Raw genomic sequence first — 17,750 nt, forward strand, 5'->3', positions numbered from 1 at the left:
ACCATGATAGAGCAATGACTATGACGGAAACCTCACTGCGACATCTCACTCAGTGGTGCCTATTTTAAATGGATTGACCTGAGTGTCAGCTTGAGTGACTCTAGGTACGTATGTATGGAAGTGAGTCTCAGTAAGTGGGAGCTAACGCCAGAATGAGCGCGAATGGGCGTTGGTAACGTGGTAAGTGCGAATGAAAACAGCTATGAATGCAAATGAGCGTTGGTGAGCATGAGTAGGCACGTGAGTGAGTGCCGGTGAATGTCAGTGCGCGCCAGTATGAGCGAAGACATAGCTTACAAAAATATTGGTGAGTTAGTATGAAGGAGTACGCGCCTGTTCTGCCGACTAATGAGCGTGAGGCTTCATGGACGCTGACCATAGCTTTCTCTACTTATGGGTGTAAACTATGTCATTTGAACAAGATATGTGCAATTGTTAGAAAGAGGACAGTAGCGGCGCTGCTCGATTAACGTCGTGTCTGCGCTTCACTGACCATAGCCTCTGAGATCGGGTGGTGTGGCAGCGTGCGTAGTGCGATTTTTGAGGCCTTGCAATCACACTGCGTGGTGATTTTCGCTCAGGAATAACCATCTGGTGTCAATGCATGATCTCCGAGATCATCCAGCGTGTTCTGCCCAAGGTGATTTAAAAATAACTTTTTGTAAACCTCCTTGGGTTTGCCATGTCTTCATATTTGGGTTGTCCCGTAAAAAAAAATATAACAGGGTGCTTTCGACGTCTCTTTGAAAGCATTGGAATAAAGGCCGCCTTGCTTAAGCAAATCCTCATGATTGTTTTAGGGAAGCGCTGTTAAAGCGTTGATCCTTCACTGGACAGCTGGCGTTGCACTCTACGTACTATTGAGTAAATGGCGAAAATTTCGGAGTATCGCCTTTGTCTTCCGTGCTGATCGGGTCGCTTGTCTCACGCGAGCTCCCGCCTCCATACCCCCTTCCAAGCGCCTTCGGTGTATGCGCGTTGAACACTCAGCGTGCATGGACTTTTAGCAAAACTTTGTCGCTTTATTCAACGCGTGCCAACAAAGTCGCCAGAAATTAGCTCAGCATCATGCCTGGTGGCTGCGCCTTCGAGTACAGCAACCGAACGGAGCCTGAAAAATTTATATTGTATTCTGAGCCGGAAGGACGACCAGGAATGGCGTTCTGCTTGGCTTCCGTTTTCGGGGTTGGCGGTGGTTGGTGGTCGTAGGTAGGTAGGTAGATAAAGCGCATGAGCTCTTGCGCAACCAAGTTGCAGGGGTTGGGAAATAGGGAGGGGGGGACTGTTGCTCGTTCGTTCGTTCGTACGCTCCCACGTTAATTCGGGCTGTTCGTTTACTTAACAATCATCGTCGAGGGTTTCTCGCACAACTCTTTTAGTAATCATATATGCGCAGTTTCCTGGATGGTTTAACTCGCATGACTGGACTTTTTGTATATGACCGATAAACTTTAGCTGTTCAGTTCGCCCGGCCTACTCTGCTTAGCGCCATTGAAAACAACGTACAAACCTTCAAAGTAAGCTGCACTGTTCTTTCCGCTCGCGCTGCTTGGCACTATATTGAAAACAGCGTACAGCCTGCTACAGCTGAATTTTGAACGCTTGGAGTTTGCCAACCGGCATTTCATCTCTAAGTAACCTCGTACGTCGTTTTATGCCAACAGCCCTGCGAAAGCAGAGTATAGCCTTCCAAAAATATATGTGCGCAATCTGCGCAGTATTTTATGGTTCCGCTTTTCTTATATGGTTTTCCGGTCGCCTGACACGCCTCCTCGTCTTAAAATACCTTTTTTACGTTAATTATTTTATTCAGGTAAATGGCCGTCTACACTAGAAGGAGTGCGATCAAAAAGAATGATAGAGAGGTTGGCTATCTATCTATGCAGCTCCGGACCTAGCGAACATAGCATTTGACGCAAGACGACACCCATGTAGGGACGAAGAAAGTACGGTGGCATCGCAAATATCGCCCCACATTTCATGCGTTTCTGTACCGTTTCATTTGATGCAGCGTAGTGAGGCTTACCGCGCAGTACGTTCATACCCATCGATATCTCGGAGTCACTGTGGTATTCATTTGGAGAAAAATAAATATTCCAGTTCTGCTGAGCGGAACACGAGATGCAGGCGCGCAAAAATCCCAGTTTGTTACCCAACACACGCCAGCAGTGCATCGGTCATGTATCGTCGGTCTGGAAGGGATATGGCTGCCGCCCAATGTTGCCGGCAATCCGCGTGCCTTTGCTGTGCCCTGAATTTTTTCCAGTTTCTCTACGTAGCATTAGGCGGCCTCAATGTCCTCCTCGCCCGTCGCTCTGTATAGGGTGGAGACAACTGCGTCATCGGCTACGCGTGCGCCATTTCCATGCCCGCTCCGCGGGACGCGTTGCTGGCGCGCGTGTGTAGGAGCGGTTTGTAGGCAGCACGGGGCCTTTATTTGGACAAAATACTGTCTAAAGGCATTATTGCCTACTGATAGTTAAGGAGGTAATGTTTTTGGTGGTTCACTGTTTAACAGCACTATTAAATAAGCCACTTCACGCTGTCATGTAGTGCTGTAGTCTGAAATCATTTTAAAACGCGTTACGATCGCTTTTTGGCGTCATAGTTACTGTACTATCAAACGGGAGCAAGGTTGCATGACACCCGCTGTTTTGATCTACGGGTGGAAAGTAAAACGTTTTATTCAAGCATTCGCATAGATCTATCGATTATTGAATGTTCAATGATCATATTACTAGGTATTGTTGTTGTTCAGGCAGATTTGCGCGGCTTAACGGCGCAAATCTAGGCATGCTGCTTGTCGCTACTCTTCGATTTCGAAGCCCGGTTCACCGGTTTGCTTTCCAATACAGCGCTCGGTTTTGGTTTGCGCCCCGGCCTTCGTTGTCAGATAGACAGTAAACATTGTTACAGCTTCATGCGCGTTAAAAAGATTAAATTCTGGCGTTTCACGTGTTAAAACCAGGTCTCATTGTGAGGCACACCGTAGTAGGGACCCCGGATTAATTTTGACCATCTTAGTTCTTTAACCAAAGGTATACTCAATGAATCTGCACAGGGCATTTTATTCGTCGCGCTAGAGCGCCGCTATCAATAAATCAATAAATGCTAAGCGAGTAAGAGTTGGCCTTCGGCGTGTGAGAGAAGTGGTACTTTTGGATGTAATTGGGTGACAAGGGGTGAGAAGCGCATCGGTCGCACTCTCTTGGTCGCGCGGGAATCGCCGGCAATCTTCCTCAGGGAGAAATAGCGACTCCTTGGCGCGCCTTGGGTACGGCGTGGTCGTCCGTGCATCTCATGACTGCGCTAGCCTGCCTGGTATGTTTGTCTCGGAGCGAGCGACATCGATTAATTTTAGGCGTTAGTACGTTTCATCGTCATATCCAGCCACACAGAAGCCGATAGAACGCCCATAACGTCTGTCCTCGACGGCTCGGACATTGAGGTGTTTGAACAATAAATTTCATCACTCTTTCGAAAGCCATAATGTGTGTTCATTTTTCTGACCAATGTCTGAGCCACGACTCTGACCAGAGTGAGCTTCTGTTTAGACGGCACAGCAGAGGTCACCGACACTGGCGAAACATGTAAGAATCTAAAAGTAGGCAAGGCCTTTCATGACGAATGAATAATTTGAGTAAAACTCGTCTGGTCAGGTAACAATATAAGAAAAAAAAAACACATAGGGTTCTGGTCAGTGACTACGTCAAGTGCCAACTTACGTTTGGGAACGCATGAGTTTATTGTTCACAATGCCTTGTTGCTTGTTTCCTACTCACAATTCCCAGTTATTTGTTCGCAAGGCACTGTTTACAAGTAAGCTGTATGGGTTCGATTACGTCAAATAACTGTTTAGTTGGTCAGTGAGCCTTTTAGGCTTAAGGGCAGTGCTTGTAGCCGTTGCTTGCTCGGGCGGCGGCTGTGGCGGGATACACCGACTCGAACGAGGTGACACAATTGTGTGTCAACTGGCCTTATAGGTTACAGCCAACGAAGCTACATAGCATGTTCTCAGGCGTGAAGCGCATTCCTTTAAACTGTATACCTACCACGTGCATCGGGGCATCGTAGGGAAAGGCAAATGGCTGATAGTTCTAACTGCGAGAGAAAGTGAGCTCAAGCAGAACTCAACCTTCATTACTGCAATAGACCCGGTACCCCAGCTTACGCAAACCTCAGCAGATGAACGACGTTTTAGTCCATAACTCGTCCTTCAAAAGCAGTTCCGTGATATCTTCAAACCAATTTGCAGATTACAAGAGTGGCCAACCTGCCGGTAGGATGGGGCCTCCAGGACCACGTCGTTTTCTTGGGCCTTGTGGTCACCACAGACAAAGATTATATAGGACTGAGTGACTTGCAGAAGAGCGAAGAATTGTACAAGCACAACCAAACAGGCGAGTATGACGCAGAGCATCCCTGAGGTAGCCTGTAGCACTGTTCACTTGACGTAGTTGTCGTAGATGGCAATAACTGGTCGTCTTCGTTCTCTAAGCTTAGCTTCGCATTGTGCTTGTCAAAAAAGATATCCGGAATACTGGAGGGCCACCGTGGCTGCTAAGTGGATATGACGCTGCACTTCTCAACACGACTAGGTCGAGAGTTCGATTCCCGACCGCGGCAGCCACATTAACACTGGTGTGGAGTGCAACAGCGCCTGTGCACCATGCTTTCGGCGCACGGCCCACAGGAAGTCCCAATTATACGGAGCTCCCTCTAATGGCTTCCCTTGTAACCTTCTACGTGGTTTCCGGAAGATAAACCGAACAATCTATTTCATTATGGAAATAAATTGTTTCATTACACGCCTCAATGTACCTGGACGTAATCGCAGTGTCTGATTAGTGCGCAGGATACTTAGAACACTGAGAACTGTTTTGTTTTCTGAGAAGCGGACGAAGCACAGGGAGAAATACTGAACAACTTGCCCCTAGGTGAACCACTTGCCCCTAACGGCTGCAAGCTGGAACGAGGCACAGGCCTTGCGGTGGGAATTTTGAATTTCTTGAAAATGTTATAATAAAGGTCATTCCGCAAACAATTATTCGAGGAAATATACTCACCTGTCGTGCTCAACAACGGGGTTTTAGCGGAAGTGTTATTAACATATATGTGTTTGACCAACTATGAACGCAGTTCGCACCATAAACCTGTGCAATAATTCGTCGTATGACAAGCCGTGACATAAAAAATAATCAGATATTTTATAGTGTTTGCGTAGAAAAGAGCAATTTAAAAAGGAATCTGTGCTGGACTTTTAATTTACTAGTGGTTCATGAAGATCATTCAATTTTACAAAGGTGTAGTAGCTGCTGTGGATTTGTTCACTCTCTCCTGTCATGCGACATTACTGGGCGCCAGGTAAACGTTAAGATTCATTGAGCAATATTTTCCCCTGCGCCCCCTTTCTCTCTTTCTCCTGTGCGAGAAATAACGTTCAACTTGACATTCATTCTTTTTTTGAAACCGCGGTCTGCCTAAACACATTTACGCGCACACAAAGTTAGCTGTGTGAAGCATGCTTGGAAAATACATAAAAGAAACCAATACTTTCCGTGTCAGAAACACAGCCCGCGCGCCTGGTGGACGTGCAGTTTGGAGAGAGGAGAGAGAGAGAGGTGGGCAGTTTATTTAAAATGAGTAATGGAGCTGGTAGAGGCCCTTAGTCCGAGGCCTCGCTGGTGCAATCTTCAAACGCAGCTTTAATCTCAACAGGTACTCTTATGCCGGAAGCGAGGTGGCTTGTGTCAGCCACGTAGCCGATTTTACTTTGAGAAATTCAATTACTTCGATCACGTACTTGCGCCAGGCTGATGGCCTGCAAGAATGAGGATATAAGCTGTGCTAACGGTACCGCTACCTAGCGGCGGCGGCCACTCAGACAGGCGTCAAATGGCATCTGGGAAATGGCTTTGTCTTTCAGTTCTCGCCTAACAGAGTTACGTTTTCTCGTACATTAGAATAACAATCTGTGGCTATTGCTTCACAACTTGTGTGTAAGTCGTACGTTACGCATTTTCGGACGCAAATTACTTCTAAGCAATAACTTAGTTCAGTAAGGCACTTGCGCTTGGCGGACGGCCTAGAAGAATGAGGATATATGCAGCACTTCCGCACGCGTGCGTGCGCGCATAATGTATACGACACCTGTGGCGGTGGTGCTTGCGCAACGTCGTCAAACAGTTAGGGTGGGGGTATTCGTGTAACGTCCACACCATCTTTGCTCTGCATCCACTTTCCCAGAATGAAATGTAGACGGATTTTTATTCTTTCGTTTTGTTGCACGACGCAGGACTGCTGACGCTACCCGGTGCCATCGAAGTGTTGATCTTCACAGACAGTGGTGCAGTGAAAGGTAAACTCAAGGATTACCCCGACATAGAGGTGCAGCTCACTGACGTATTTCCTGATGCCAACATCAGCCGGTCGCCGTACGTTTCTGAACAAGTAAGGAGCTTGCTCTTTTGCGCATTATGCATCGACATTAGGGCGAGATATATTTGAAAAAAGCAACAGAATACGCACACTGAAAGATAACGTGAATATGACGCAATAACTTTGTCTGTACAATAGTTTCGTATTTCCCACGCTGGGCACGTTGTAATGTGTTATCTTTGTAAGAACACCACCTGGACAGAAGTACACTGCATATTTGGTCTCACTTATATGTACTCTCATTATTCATGCCAAACATTTCTGGACATCAAACACCAGCGCCGTCTGTCAGTGTTGGATGCGTCAAAGTCGCGTCACTCTATGGGGAACGTCACCGAACATCTGACTGCAGTGCCACAATTATTCGTGCACTGGAATCACATGACTGACGTAACATAAAGGGCAGTATGTGAAAAAGCGCCTAATCCTTCATTACTTCCAAAAAGACCTGTGAGTTTCGTATTTCTTTTACGTACCAGTTGAACATCTACGCATAGCGTAGTGCTTCCGAGTCGACATCAGTGTAGAAAATCAGAGAGGTTCAAAAGACACGTTTTTTGGGACGCCATGCATTGAAGCAGTGATACTGAGGTGCGTGTCCCTGTGCGATTATTGGCTGCCAAAATACAGAAAATCTGGCCTTTCGGAAATGGGGAAAAACGCGGGCATCTTTGTCCAAAAATACTGCAGAGAAAGCAACCGTCTAGCGTCTTTATCATGTGCATTGCTTCAAAAATTGTTTTCTTTAAAACTTCAAGTTCGCTGCGTGAAGAGCGTGAATAAGACTTTTACGAAAGACAAAGAAAAGTGCAGGGTAAACATATTTCTGTCGCACCAGAGAACGTCCCCGTAAGAAAACGTGAAGAAAATGCACTTGTTGAATGTCCCTTTTTTTGCGAAATCTACAAATGCCCCTGAAACGGGGTTTTTCTGATAAGTTGACGCTAGGTATGATCATCAACAGGAAAATACAGGAGCTGTTCACATAAAAGCATTCGAGATTTGGCGTGTGCGAGTATTCAAAAATTTCAAACAACGAATGCAATAATTTGCTATTTGATTCAGTCGTCGAATTGAATAGTGGCAATTTTATTTTCGTCCTCAAATGGAACATCACTATGAAAAAGTCCAAATACTTTCCGAATACCTTTCGAATAGTTACCACCCTCGACTGCACACAATGAGACACGGAAATGAAGCAAAAATGTGATAACTTTCATCACTTTCAGAATATAGATAAACCTGGACTGTCCTTAGAAAATGATAATTTAGAAAACATTGAAGCATAGTTGGTCGATGTTGACTAACTGTATTGAGAACGTATTGTGCATTTGTTGTAATATTATTATTATAAGGGTTGAGAGGTTTCCAGTTCATTGGGCTGTAACTCCTTTGAGCGTTTGTTCAACTGCCACTGATACAGCATTGAAAGCCTATTGCTTGTGTTCAAATATAACTGAGGTAAGTATTTATGCCTATTGAATATTGACAGCTGAAACTATATTGAAAGTTTATTCTGCTTTAGCTCAATTGAATCTTGAATGGTAATCGCCAACTGAATTTTATGCGCCATGTGAATCTGTGTTAACAGGTACTTTCGATCACGACCGAACCCGATCGAGATCGAATTTCTTTATGGCAATTAGCTTCGCAGTGCAAGCTGTGGGAGGGAGTCACCACGATAGAAAATTTCGATCGCGAGTCTATCCTAATCAATCTTTTTGATCGCCATTGGCTCCTTTGCACAAACAGCTGAAGGAAGCCAATGGCCATTGAGAATTGGGTTCCCGATTGAATTTGCTTTGTGCGACCAGTGTGCAAAACATCGGTTGCATTTCTCCTGCGAAACAAGCTGGAATGCAAGGGGCTAGAGAGCTAGAGCACTTAACCAGAACAGTGCACATAAAACCATACGAATTAGCTCGCAGCTGACCGCAGCCATGATACCCAGGGAACGGAAGTGCAGTAGAGGGCGGCAGAAGACTGGGTGGTGCCACAAAATTAGGAAATTTGCGGGTGCTAGTTGGAATCGGCTGGCGCAGGACAGGGGTAATTGGAGATCGCAGGGAGAGGCGTTTATCCTGCAGTGGACATAAAATAAGCTGCTGCTGCTGCTGATGATGATGATGACCGCAACCGATTGGACTGAGAAGAAATCCGCCTTTCACGCCTAGCGAATGCACTTCGTAGTGGGCCCATCAGTGCCTGGCCATAAACACAATTCTTATAAGATGGACTCGTCCTTGAATGCGGTTGCCCATTTTTTCCCGTTAATACGTAACAAAGTACATGTAGCACAGTTCAGCTAAAGTGCATGCTGCCAACATGCCAGAAATTACACACTAGGAGCCCACGAAGAAGAGCGCTTCTGACTTACAAAACATCGGGCTGCTCGCATCTCCTTTTAATTGTTGCACGAGCACTATGAGTGGCATTTATAAAAGTCAAGCCAGCACAGCTACTACCCAAAACACCCTCAAAGTCAGTTATCTTGCAGAATAAATATCAACTAATTCCCGGACTCACTGAATTATATGCAGCACTGCTAACACGCTGCATTGTGCGAGGGAGTTAACCACACTGTTGTTAGATCGACACAACGGCTCACTCAGTTGCATTCAGGAATGCCGGGAGCACCATTATATACGAGTAATAGCCCGATACCTCCGTTCGCAACTAAGTGCTTCTGTAGTGCAAAACTAAATAAACAACGAACACACGACAAATGACTTTCATAAAGGAGAAATTTGCTGTTTTCATCAGAGTGTCGAACCGAAAACCATACTAAAACCGCAGTTTTGACCAGAACTGAACCCTAATCCAAACCGATATTTTTGGAACCCTCCTGAACCCTAACCGAGCCTAATCCGAAAAAAATCACAGTCACTTTAGCATACGCTAAAGAGGATATAGCTTTCGTTGATTACGAGAAAGCGTTTAATTCAGTCGAAACCTCAGCAGTCATGGAGGCATTACGGAATCCGGGTGTAGACGAGCCGTATGTAAAAATACTGAAAGATATATATATAGCAGCTCCACAGCCACCGTAGTCCTCCATAAAGAAAGCAACAAAATCCCAATAAAGAAAGGCGTCAGGCAGGGAGATACCATCTCTCCAATACTATTCACAGCATGTTTACAGGAGGTATTCAGAGACCTGGATTGGGAAGAATTGAGGATAAGGGTTAGTGGAGAATGCCTTAGTAGCTTGCGATCCGCTAATGATATTGCCTTGCTTAGTAACTCAGGGGACCAATTGCAATGTATGCTCACTGACCTGGAGAGGCAAAGCAGAAGGGTGGGTCTAAAAATTAATCTGCAGAAAACTAAAGAAACGTTTAACAGTCTCGGAAGAGAACAACAGTTTACGATAGATAGCGAGGCACTGGAAGTAGTAAGGGAATACATCTACTTAGGGCAGGTAGTGACCGCGGATCCGGATAATGAGACTGAAATAATCGGAAGAATAAGAATGGGCTGGGGTGCATTTGGCAGGCATTCTCAGATCATGAACAGCAGGTTGCCATTATCCCTCAAGAGAAAAGTGTATAACAGCTGTGTCTTACCAGTACTCACGTACGGGGCATAAACCTGGAGGGTTCTACTTAAACTGAGGACGACGCAACGAGCTATGGAAAGAAGAATGATAGGTGTAACGTTAAGGGATAAGAGCAGATTGGGTGAAGGAACAAACGCGAGTTAATGACATCTTAGTTGAAATCAAGAAAGATAAATGGGCATGGGCAGGGCATGTAATGAGGAGGGAAGATAACCGATGGTCATTAAGGGTTACGGACTGGATTCCAAGGCAAGGGAAGCGTACCAGGGGGCAGCACAAATTTAGGTGGGCGGATCAGATTAAGAAGTTTGCAGAGACGACATGGCCACAATTAGTACATGACCCGGCTAGTTGGAGAAGTATGGGAGAGACCTTTGCCCTGCAGTGGGCATAACCAGGCTTATGATGATGATGATGATGATGATGATGATGATGATGATGATGAAAGAGGATCAAGGCGAAAGCCTGTGTGCTCACGAGAGATTCATTACATCACTTGACAATTTCATTCTAATGCGTTGTTAATTTTTATTACTTGTTTTCTCCCACAAATTGTCGCAGGTTCGACTCCAACCAAAGGTTGTGGGTTCGAGTACCGTAATTAACTCTAAATTAACGGTGTCCTAATTAACTTCGCTTTATTTAACACCAAAAGTAGTGGGTTCGTCTCCCATAAAAGTTGGAGGATTCGACCGCGAATTTCGGCGCCACTAAATTTTGGTGCCATAACACCGGACTGTCCTGGGCTGTCTAATGCTTCCGCCTTAATAACGTTTGCGGGTAGGGCACTAAACATTTCAAGCACATAGGACGCCAACGGGTGCTGAGTTGTTCGCACGATTCTTTGAATAGCTGCTACTACAATCGGTGAACACTTCTAAAAGAATGTTATGGCTCACGTGCGAAAATAGGGATAGACGATGGGTATGTGCTGGTAACTACGGCTACTTCGGCAGAGACGCTTGCACTTCGGAAATAGGCCATGCAGGTTGTGTTCTGCGGCTTAAAAGTTGTTTCAAGGGCTCCACAAAATCAACATTCCTGGCGACGCTCCCAATTCGTCTATTAGTTCAACTTGCTGTTAACATTAGAGAAATACGGAGAGCGAAAAAAAAAATGATGTCCTCGAGGAGGGATATCAGCAAGTTCAACGGCAGGACTCATTGTAAACATAACACTGCGGTCCCTAATGCTTTTCGTCACGTTTTCAGTGAGCGATGACCTCGGCGGTCGTCGGCACAAGAAGTCCGCTTTCGTTACGTGCCATGGCGCAACGCACGGTTAGTGCTTGCGCCATAGAATCATATAAATTAATATTGGGGCACCGTGCGCGCGCTTTTGTCTTCTTTGCCCGCCCTTAGCCATCGCAAGACTAAGCGCATCTTTCAGTTGCGCAAGAAACATCGATGTGTGAATAGGCCAAACTACTCTTGTTCATCGTTAAGAATTCTCAATGTCCTCCTTCTAAAGGACCAAGAAACTGAGCGAAATGTCAAATGCTGGCTTTTTCCTTTGCTACCGGCTAGAAGTATGAACCTGTAACTTAAGGAATACAATGAGAATTTGCACTGTCTTCAAAACTATTGATTACACGCCACATTTAACTCACCACCACTCCTGTAGTAAAAAACCTGAAGCAAAACGAAAGTTGACTAACTCTGCTCTAAGGACTGTGGAAGCTCAGCAGGCCTTACTCCGACGCACGGATTGTCACTAAATACCTTTGCATTTATTCTGTACTTGAAAATTTCCCTGTAGCTGTGTAAGTGATTCGTAAATTTATACCTCCGCTTGAGAGAGAGAGAGGCAACTTGATTCGTCAGAATGGGGAGCTAATTCATGGGCTCGTCAGGAAGGCCAGATGGCCGCCAGGCAATGCGTGACGGCGACCTCTTCGGCTCTCTCCACCGCTCGGAGTTGCACGCCCGGGCCGGAGCTAAGCAGCACTTCCTCTCACGATGAAGGTCAGGGAAAGGCCAGGAGAAAGGGGGGAGGGGGGTGCCTCGTCTTGATAAAACTTGCGTACGCGCCATGCGGTCTTGAAGTTGATAGTACTATGCAACATATCGTCGTGGGGCATGATAAAATTGACTGGGTCAAACCAGCTTGCGAAACTGTTCAATGTTGCAAACCGGTTCGAGAACTGTTAAGATCTTTTACTTCGCGGAACCTAAACTGAACCGCAACGAAACCGGAGCATGTTGAAGCCGAACCCGGAACGAACCGGTGTATCTTTCGGTTTGACAAGCTGGTTTGCATACGGACCAGTGGAGCATGAAAGTTAGTAGATTTCGATCAATAGACTATCGAAAAATATGCAGATAAACACCATCGAATCTTTTTTATACAACGAAGCATTATTTGAAACCGAAGACATGTGATGACACGCAAGAAAAAGAAAGTTCATTTCGGTTGACGCCTTGGAACCGTGTTATTTGAATTAGTGGAAAGGTGCGTGAAGTCACGTAAACTGCTAAACATTCTGCAGCGGCTGTGGGCTGGTTATAAATAATTGAAAAAACGAGAGCTGAATAAACGCAGGCTATCAAACCAGAGGCCCTACAATAACGTTGTATTTTTTATTGTACACTTAGGAACATGTTAATGTTTCCGTTTCTCACATTAAATCCCTTTATCAATTAAATAAACTGTTGTAGTAAGACTTTGCTCCATGAGGTGAGAGCTTCTAGCGAAGAGTGCAATGGAGCGAATGATGACCACCAGCTCTTTGAGAGAAGAGAGAGAGGTCACTAGATCCACTGCGTGCGCTGCAAGCTGGAACGCGCTGCGCCTAATTTATACGTCTTTGTGGCGATCCCTGAGCTTGAAAATGTACGGGGCATGAGGGCACCGTAACTTTAAAGCGCTCGGCGACACTCGTACAACCGTCAGCAGTTTATCGAAGGAGTAGAAGCAACAGACTTCGCAAACTAGGGAGAGCAAAAAACGTACAACTGCTTTTCCCGCAACGCAGTTTTAGTTTTAGTGTCAACTTGACAAAAATTCCAAAGTAACATAATAGCAGGCCGGGCAGGCTCGCCGGTTGCGCAGACCACGGCACAGTCCACGGCTCAAATGACGAAGTGGTGGCCGCCGTTCCGTTTGTGTTAGGTGCGTTTACAGATATACACCACAAGACTTACATAGCCCCATACTCTAGCAACCCGTCGCGTGTGCAACCTCTAATTTAAGCTTGACGAAAGTCCTTAATAAAAAAAGAAGAAGTTAAGCGTACAGTTTTTATTGTCTTCGAATACAGTATGCAAAGCGGAAATTAAAATCTATGTGGCGAAATGCAAGAACAACCCTGTACTTAGATTTAGGTGCATGTTAAAGAACCCCAGGTGGTTAAGAGGAAACTTTAGCTCGGGTGCTCCTATCTAAATACACGTAAAAGGAGAATTCGTCTTTTTCGGCAACCACTGCACCAAATTTGACGAGGTTTGTCGCATTTAAAAGAAAAACTTAAGATCCAGTGACTGTTGGTTTCGAAATTTCGAGTTATGTCGTGAATTTTTTATAAAATTTGGCAAAAATCGCAAATTTTCAGAAAACGAAACTATCAAGTTTACAACTCCGTAACTCAGCAAGAAAAAATGATATCGCAATTCTGTAAATTGCACCTGATAGCACGTCTAAAGCGGACAAAATTGGTATGTTACACATGAACCTCGAAAAATGGAGTAATGTGTAATTACAACTTTTGCAGAACCCTCGTAAACAACGTAACAAATTCACGTAAGATGTAAACTGACATATCAAATTTGTCCGCTTTGAATGGTCTAATAGATGCCGTTTAGAGAATCGCGATATCTGTTCTCGATGCAGAGCTATTAGTTTGTAAACTTAGTGCTTCTATTTTTTTCATACAACTCAATTTTTAAAAATCCTTCTAACAAAAGTCAAGCCCTAAATCAAAATTCCGCTTCCAACAGTCACTAGAATTTAACTTTCTCTCTCAAATGCAACAAATTTCATTAAAATCGGTTCAGTGGTTATCTCAGAATAACGTTTTTGCGTTTTTACATGTATTTGAATGGGCCGCGTCGGAGTTGGGCCCGAGCTAAAGCTTCCTCTTAAAATTAATCCGGCGTTCCCAAGTAGGGCGTGCCTCATGATTAGATCATTGTTCTGGCACGTAAAAGCCCCCATTTCAATTTCAAATGAAAAACTTACCTTCGAAATTGCATAGGCCTGTAGGACACATTATCAGCAAATCGAGAGAAAGGCAATCCGGCTATAGGAAAGCTGCGACATGGGTTAGTTCGTGTGATATCGTGGCCAAGCGCGCGACCAAGTTCTGATGAAAGACTGGAAAAAGAAAACACAAGTAGACTGACAGACGGAGTGACACGCATCGCCCTGTCTGACTGCCTTCTTGTTTCTTCTTTTACCAGTCTTTCGTCGGAACGTGGCAGCACGTACAGCCATGAAGAAAGATCATGGAGGTGACTGCGTCCATCCGTGCAGCTTGGATGAAAGGAGCAAGTTTCGAGCGCGTCCTGAGCGCCGCTGCACGTTAGCCGCACAACCTTTGTGTCGATATCGTCACCCAAAAGTTAGCACGCCTAATTGCCGCTCGCCGTAGGAGGAGAGCTCCAGAGAAAGTTCCTTGCATGTAGTTCTCCGATTCTTGCTCCTTCAGAGTACGCAGTCCATCATCACAGTGAATCACGACACTCCAAGGAGATTCACAATGAAATTGAGAGTGACGAGCAAACGATCCGCGTGCGCGATATCACTTCAGTTAAACTAGCCACTGAGTAGCAGGAGCCCAGCGGACAGATGAAAAATTTGTGCAAGAAAACCGGGGAGAAATTTCTACTAACGTTGACAGTAAATTAAGTCAAACTTACTGGTTATCCAAGTTGTAAGCTTTCATAGGAGCTTCGGAAAAATGAAAAGCTCGCAATTTTATTCCTTTGCGTGTAATATTTTTTCATCGCAACGAAGGCTAACGCTCTTTAGCGCAGGGAAAATATGGTGCGCATAGCGTATGTTCGTAATTACGAGAGAGGGTGCGAATTTACTGGGCATATTTACATGCGCTTCTTTCCCTTATTTCAGAGACTATCGGAGCTTTTTTTTTTGCGCACAACAGGCTTGAGTGCTGCGGTCGGTGATGCGGTTCGAGTTAACCAGGGTCAACACATTGCAGAAACCACGCGCGACAGAGCATCGTGTACTGGCGCTAGTGGCGGAGTGGGCAATTCCGCTATGCTTTGTTTGGAGTCAGTATCTGCGGAATTCCTATAGTTATGACAAAAACAACAACAACAAAAAACAAGTCCACCTTGTTGGCTGTTCTCGCTAACAGACATGCACGCACACATATTATATGTGCTGAAACCCAGTAATTACACAACGACAAGTGAACTTTTTTTTGTTGTGCAATGTTCAACGGGGATATCCTTGAATATCGCTTCGTACGTTCCATAACTGCGGAAATCTCATCACTGCTGCATGATGTGCCAGATCGAGGTAGCATCATTAGAAGGTGCTGGTCGGCTGCGGTGGTGGAGTGGGCGCTTCCAGTGTGCATTTGGATTCACTGCCTGCTGACTGTGATCGTTTTGCTATAACTAACAAAGAACTAACCTCTCAGTTTTTCTATTCTATTCTAGCTATTCTTTACGGGAACACTCACGTACACGCACCCCTGAATTATGTTCACTGACACTGAAATCACACTAAAATAAGTCAGTAGAATGCCGTGAGTGACTGTTCTGTTGAGAAATGCTGAACAGGGATATCGTTCAACATATCTTGTCGGAACTCAAAAACTGTTGAGCCACCACTGAAAAAAAAAATTGAATCAACATTCCACCAGCGATAACGTTAAAAAATAAATCAACATTCATTTTATATGCATCTGTTATTCAAACAACCAGACTTTCTGACTAACCATGATCACTCGCTAGAAAATGCTGGGTAGACACGCTGTTCGGCAGTGCGCATTGTTTGGTACTAATTATACACGCAGAATTCGTGTCCTGTCGTTGGAATTAATATGATAATGTTTCATTACAGTCTACTTTATGAATAGTGTCTCTATCTGCCGCGACGTATCCAAGGAAATTAAACAATTTTCATTCGCTTTTATTTCGCCACGTATGTATAAACAGATAAAGTGGAACAAGGCTATCTTTCTAAATTCTGTATCATAATGCATGACCACGTATTCCCCAAAATGAGCCTGAATTTGGAACAAAGTGTTTAGGTAATCGCTTCAAATATTCCCACAGTGAATTTAATAAAGCATGCTTATAACGTGCAGAGAAAACTTGTCATATAAACTTGCAATGACACAGAGTGTTGTCGCTACCAAGACAGGACAATTGTACAATTTAATGGTGAGAAGGTTGTGCTTTGTTCGCAGATTATTCGGAAGATGTTCTATATTCGATTCGATTAGCGACTGGCAGTGCACAATGGGTATTTAATTCTCTTCTGGTACTTTTTGATTCGCATTTGTTTCGGTATGAAAAACTTCTGTCGCGCACCCCCTATTAAAATGTTACTGTAAGAATGCCATTATTATGGCCAATACCCAAGAAACCCGGTCATTAAAGGTTAGTTTGGAGCTGGTAACGAAGCGTCACCTCAAACTCCTATCAAAGCACAACATTTTTACCGAAGTGCAAACAATTTTTTGCAATGCAGTGAAAACAACGTGTAGGAGCGAGCCGCGAACTAATAATGTCATGTGAGTTTGTCGAGAAATAATGAAATAAAGAATTTAGTCGCCGTGCAGAAAGTGTGCAAAAAATAAAAATAAAAACGCGAGGACTACTAACAAGGCTACAGAAATTTTCGAGTCACATGGTGAGGACCGAAAAATTAACTTCGGTGCTTTGATTCGACAGGCCTTCGTCCAGCAGTGGGCATAAATACCTGATCATGATGATTAGGCAATTCTTACAGAATAAAAGATTGTGTTTTCTGTAATAAAGTGCGTCAGTATTTTCCCTTGTATTGTACGCTCCAAAACAACGCTTTTCTTTTGGGATTGGAAAAACATCTGCCCTCTAAGGAAGAACAAACCGTACAAAATCGTACCGGGCGTGATAAGTTACATGTGCACGAACGCTTCTTTTTGAGCTATCTTAATCCAACTTTTTCATATAAAATTTTCTTTCCAGATATACGAACAGTACTACAAGCCTATGCTACAGAAGAGTGGCTTCATGTGCGCAGTGGTAATGGTGCGGCCGAAGTCCCGAGGCACCGTCCGGCTGCGTTCATCGGATCCCCAAGACCCACCTCTCATCGATCCGCGGATGCTGTCCAAAGAAGAGGATGAAGATCGGATGGTGTATGGCACGTGGCCTTGACATCTTTTTTACGATTTGGCATTGCAGGGTCTCGGAACGGAATAGCTTGTTGTTCTGGTTTTCGTTTCGCTCCACTTTAAAAAAAGTTCCGTCCCGGTTCTGTTCCGGAACGAAAAAAACATGATCCGTAATGGTCCATAACGGTTTTCATTCGAATTCAAAAACTTTTGAAGCAAAGTAACGATACATTAATAAATTAATTAAGTATTAAATATTCTGAATAAGTGAATTCTGAATTCTGAGGCCATGCTCAGTGCCTTGAGATAAGGCACTCAGCACTATCTCAGAAGCAGCACGTTGTCAAGTGCATTCGCCGAAATGCGAAAGCGCGGTTCCGATAAAACGAACTAGAACAATTAAACATCGGTAATGAAGCGTTGTAACCGTAGAAAAGAAAAAATAGAAGCTGTTGGTCGTGC

General features: G+C 44.6%; 1 protein-coding gene across 2 annotated transcripts in view; it reads left to right on the top strand.

The window, feature by feature from the left end:
* The window catches only part of LOC126538794 (4-pyridoxate dehydrogenase-like), a 74,566-nt gene that overhangs the window by 48,359 nt on the left and 8,457 nt on the right, over positions 1–17,750 (top strand). For both annotated transcript variants that reach the window (XM_055074986.1, XM_055074987.1), the window contains 3 exons: positions 4,256–4,400; positions 6,296–6,450; positions 17,140–17,317. In XM_055074986.1, the coding sequence (XP_054930961.1) occupies positions 4,256–4,400; positions 6,296–6,450; positions 17,140–17,317 (478 nt within the window). The remainder of the gene's footprint in view (positions 1–4,255; positions 4,401–6,295; positions 6,451–17,139; positions 17,318–17,750) is intronic.

This window comes from Dermacentor andersoni, chromosome 8 (genome assembly GCF_023375885.2).
Source record: "Dermacentor andersoni chromosome 8, qqDerAnde1_hic_scaffold, whole genome shotgun sequence".
Lineage (NCBI taxonomy): Eukaryota > Metazoa > Arthropoda > Arachnida > Ixodida > Ixodidae > Dermacentor > Dermacentor andersoni.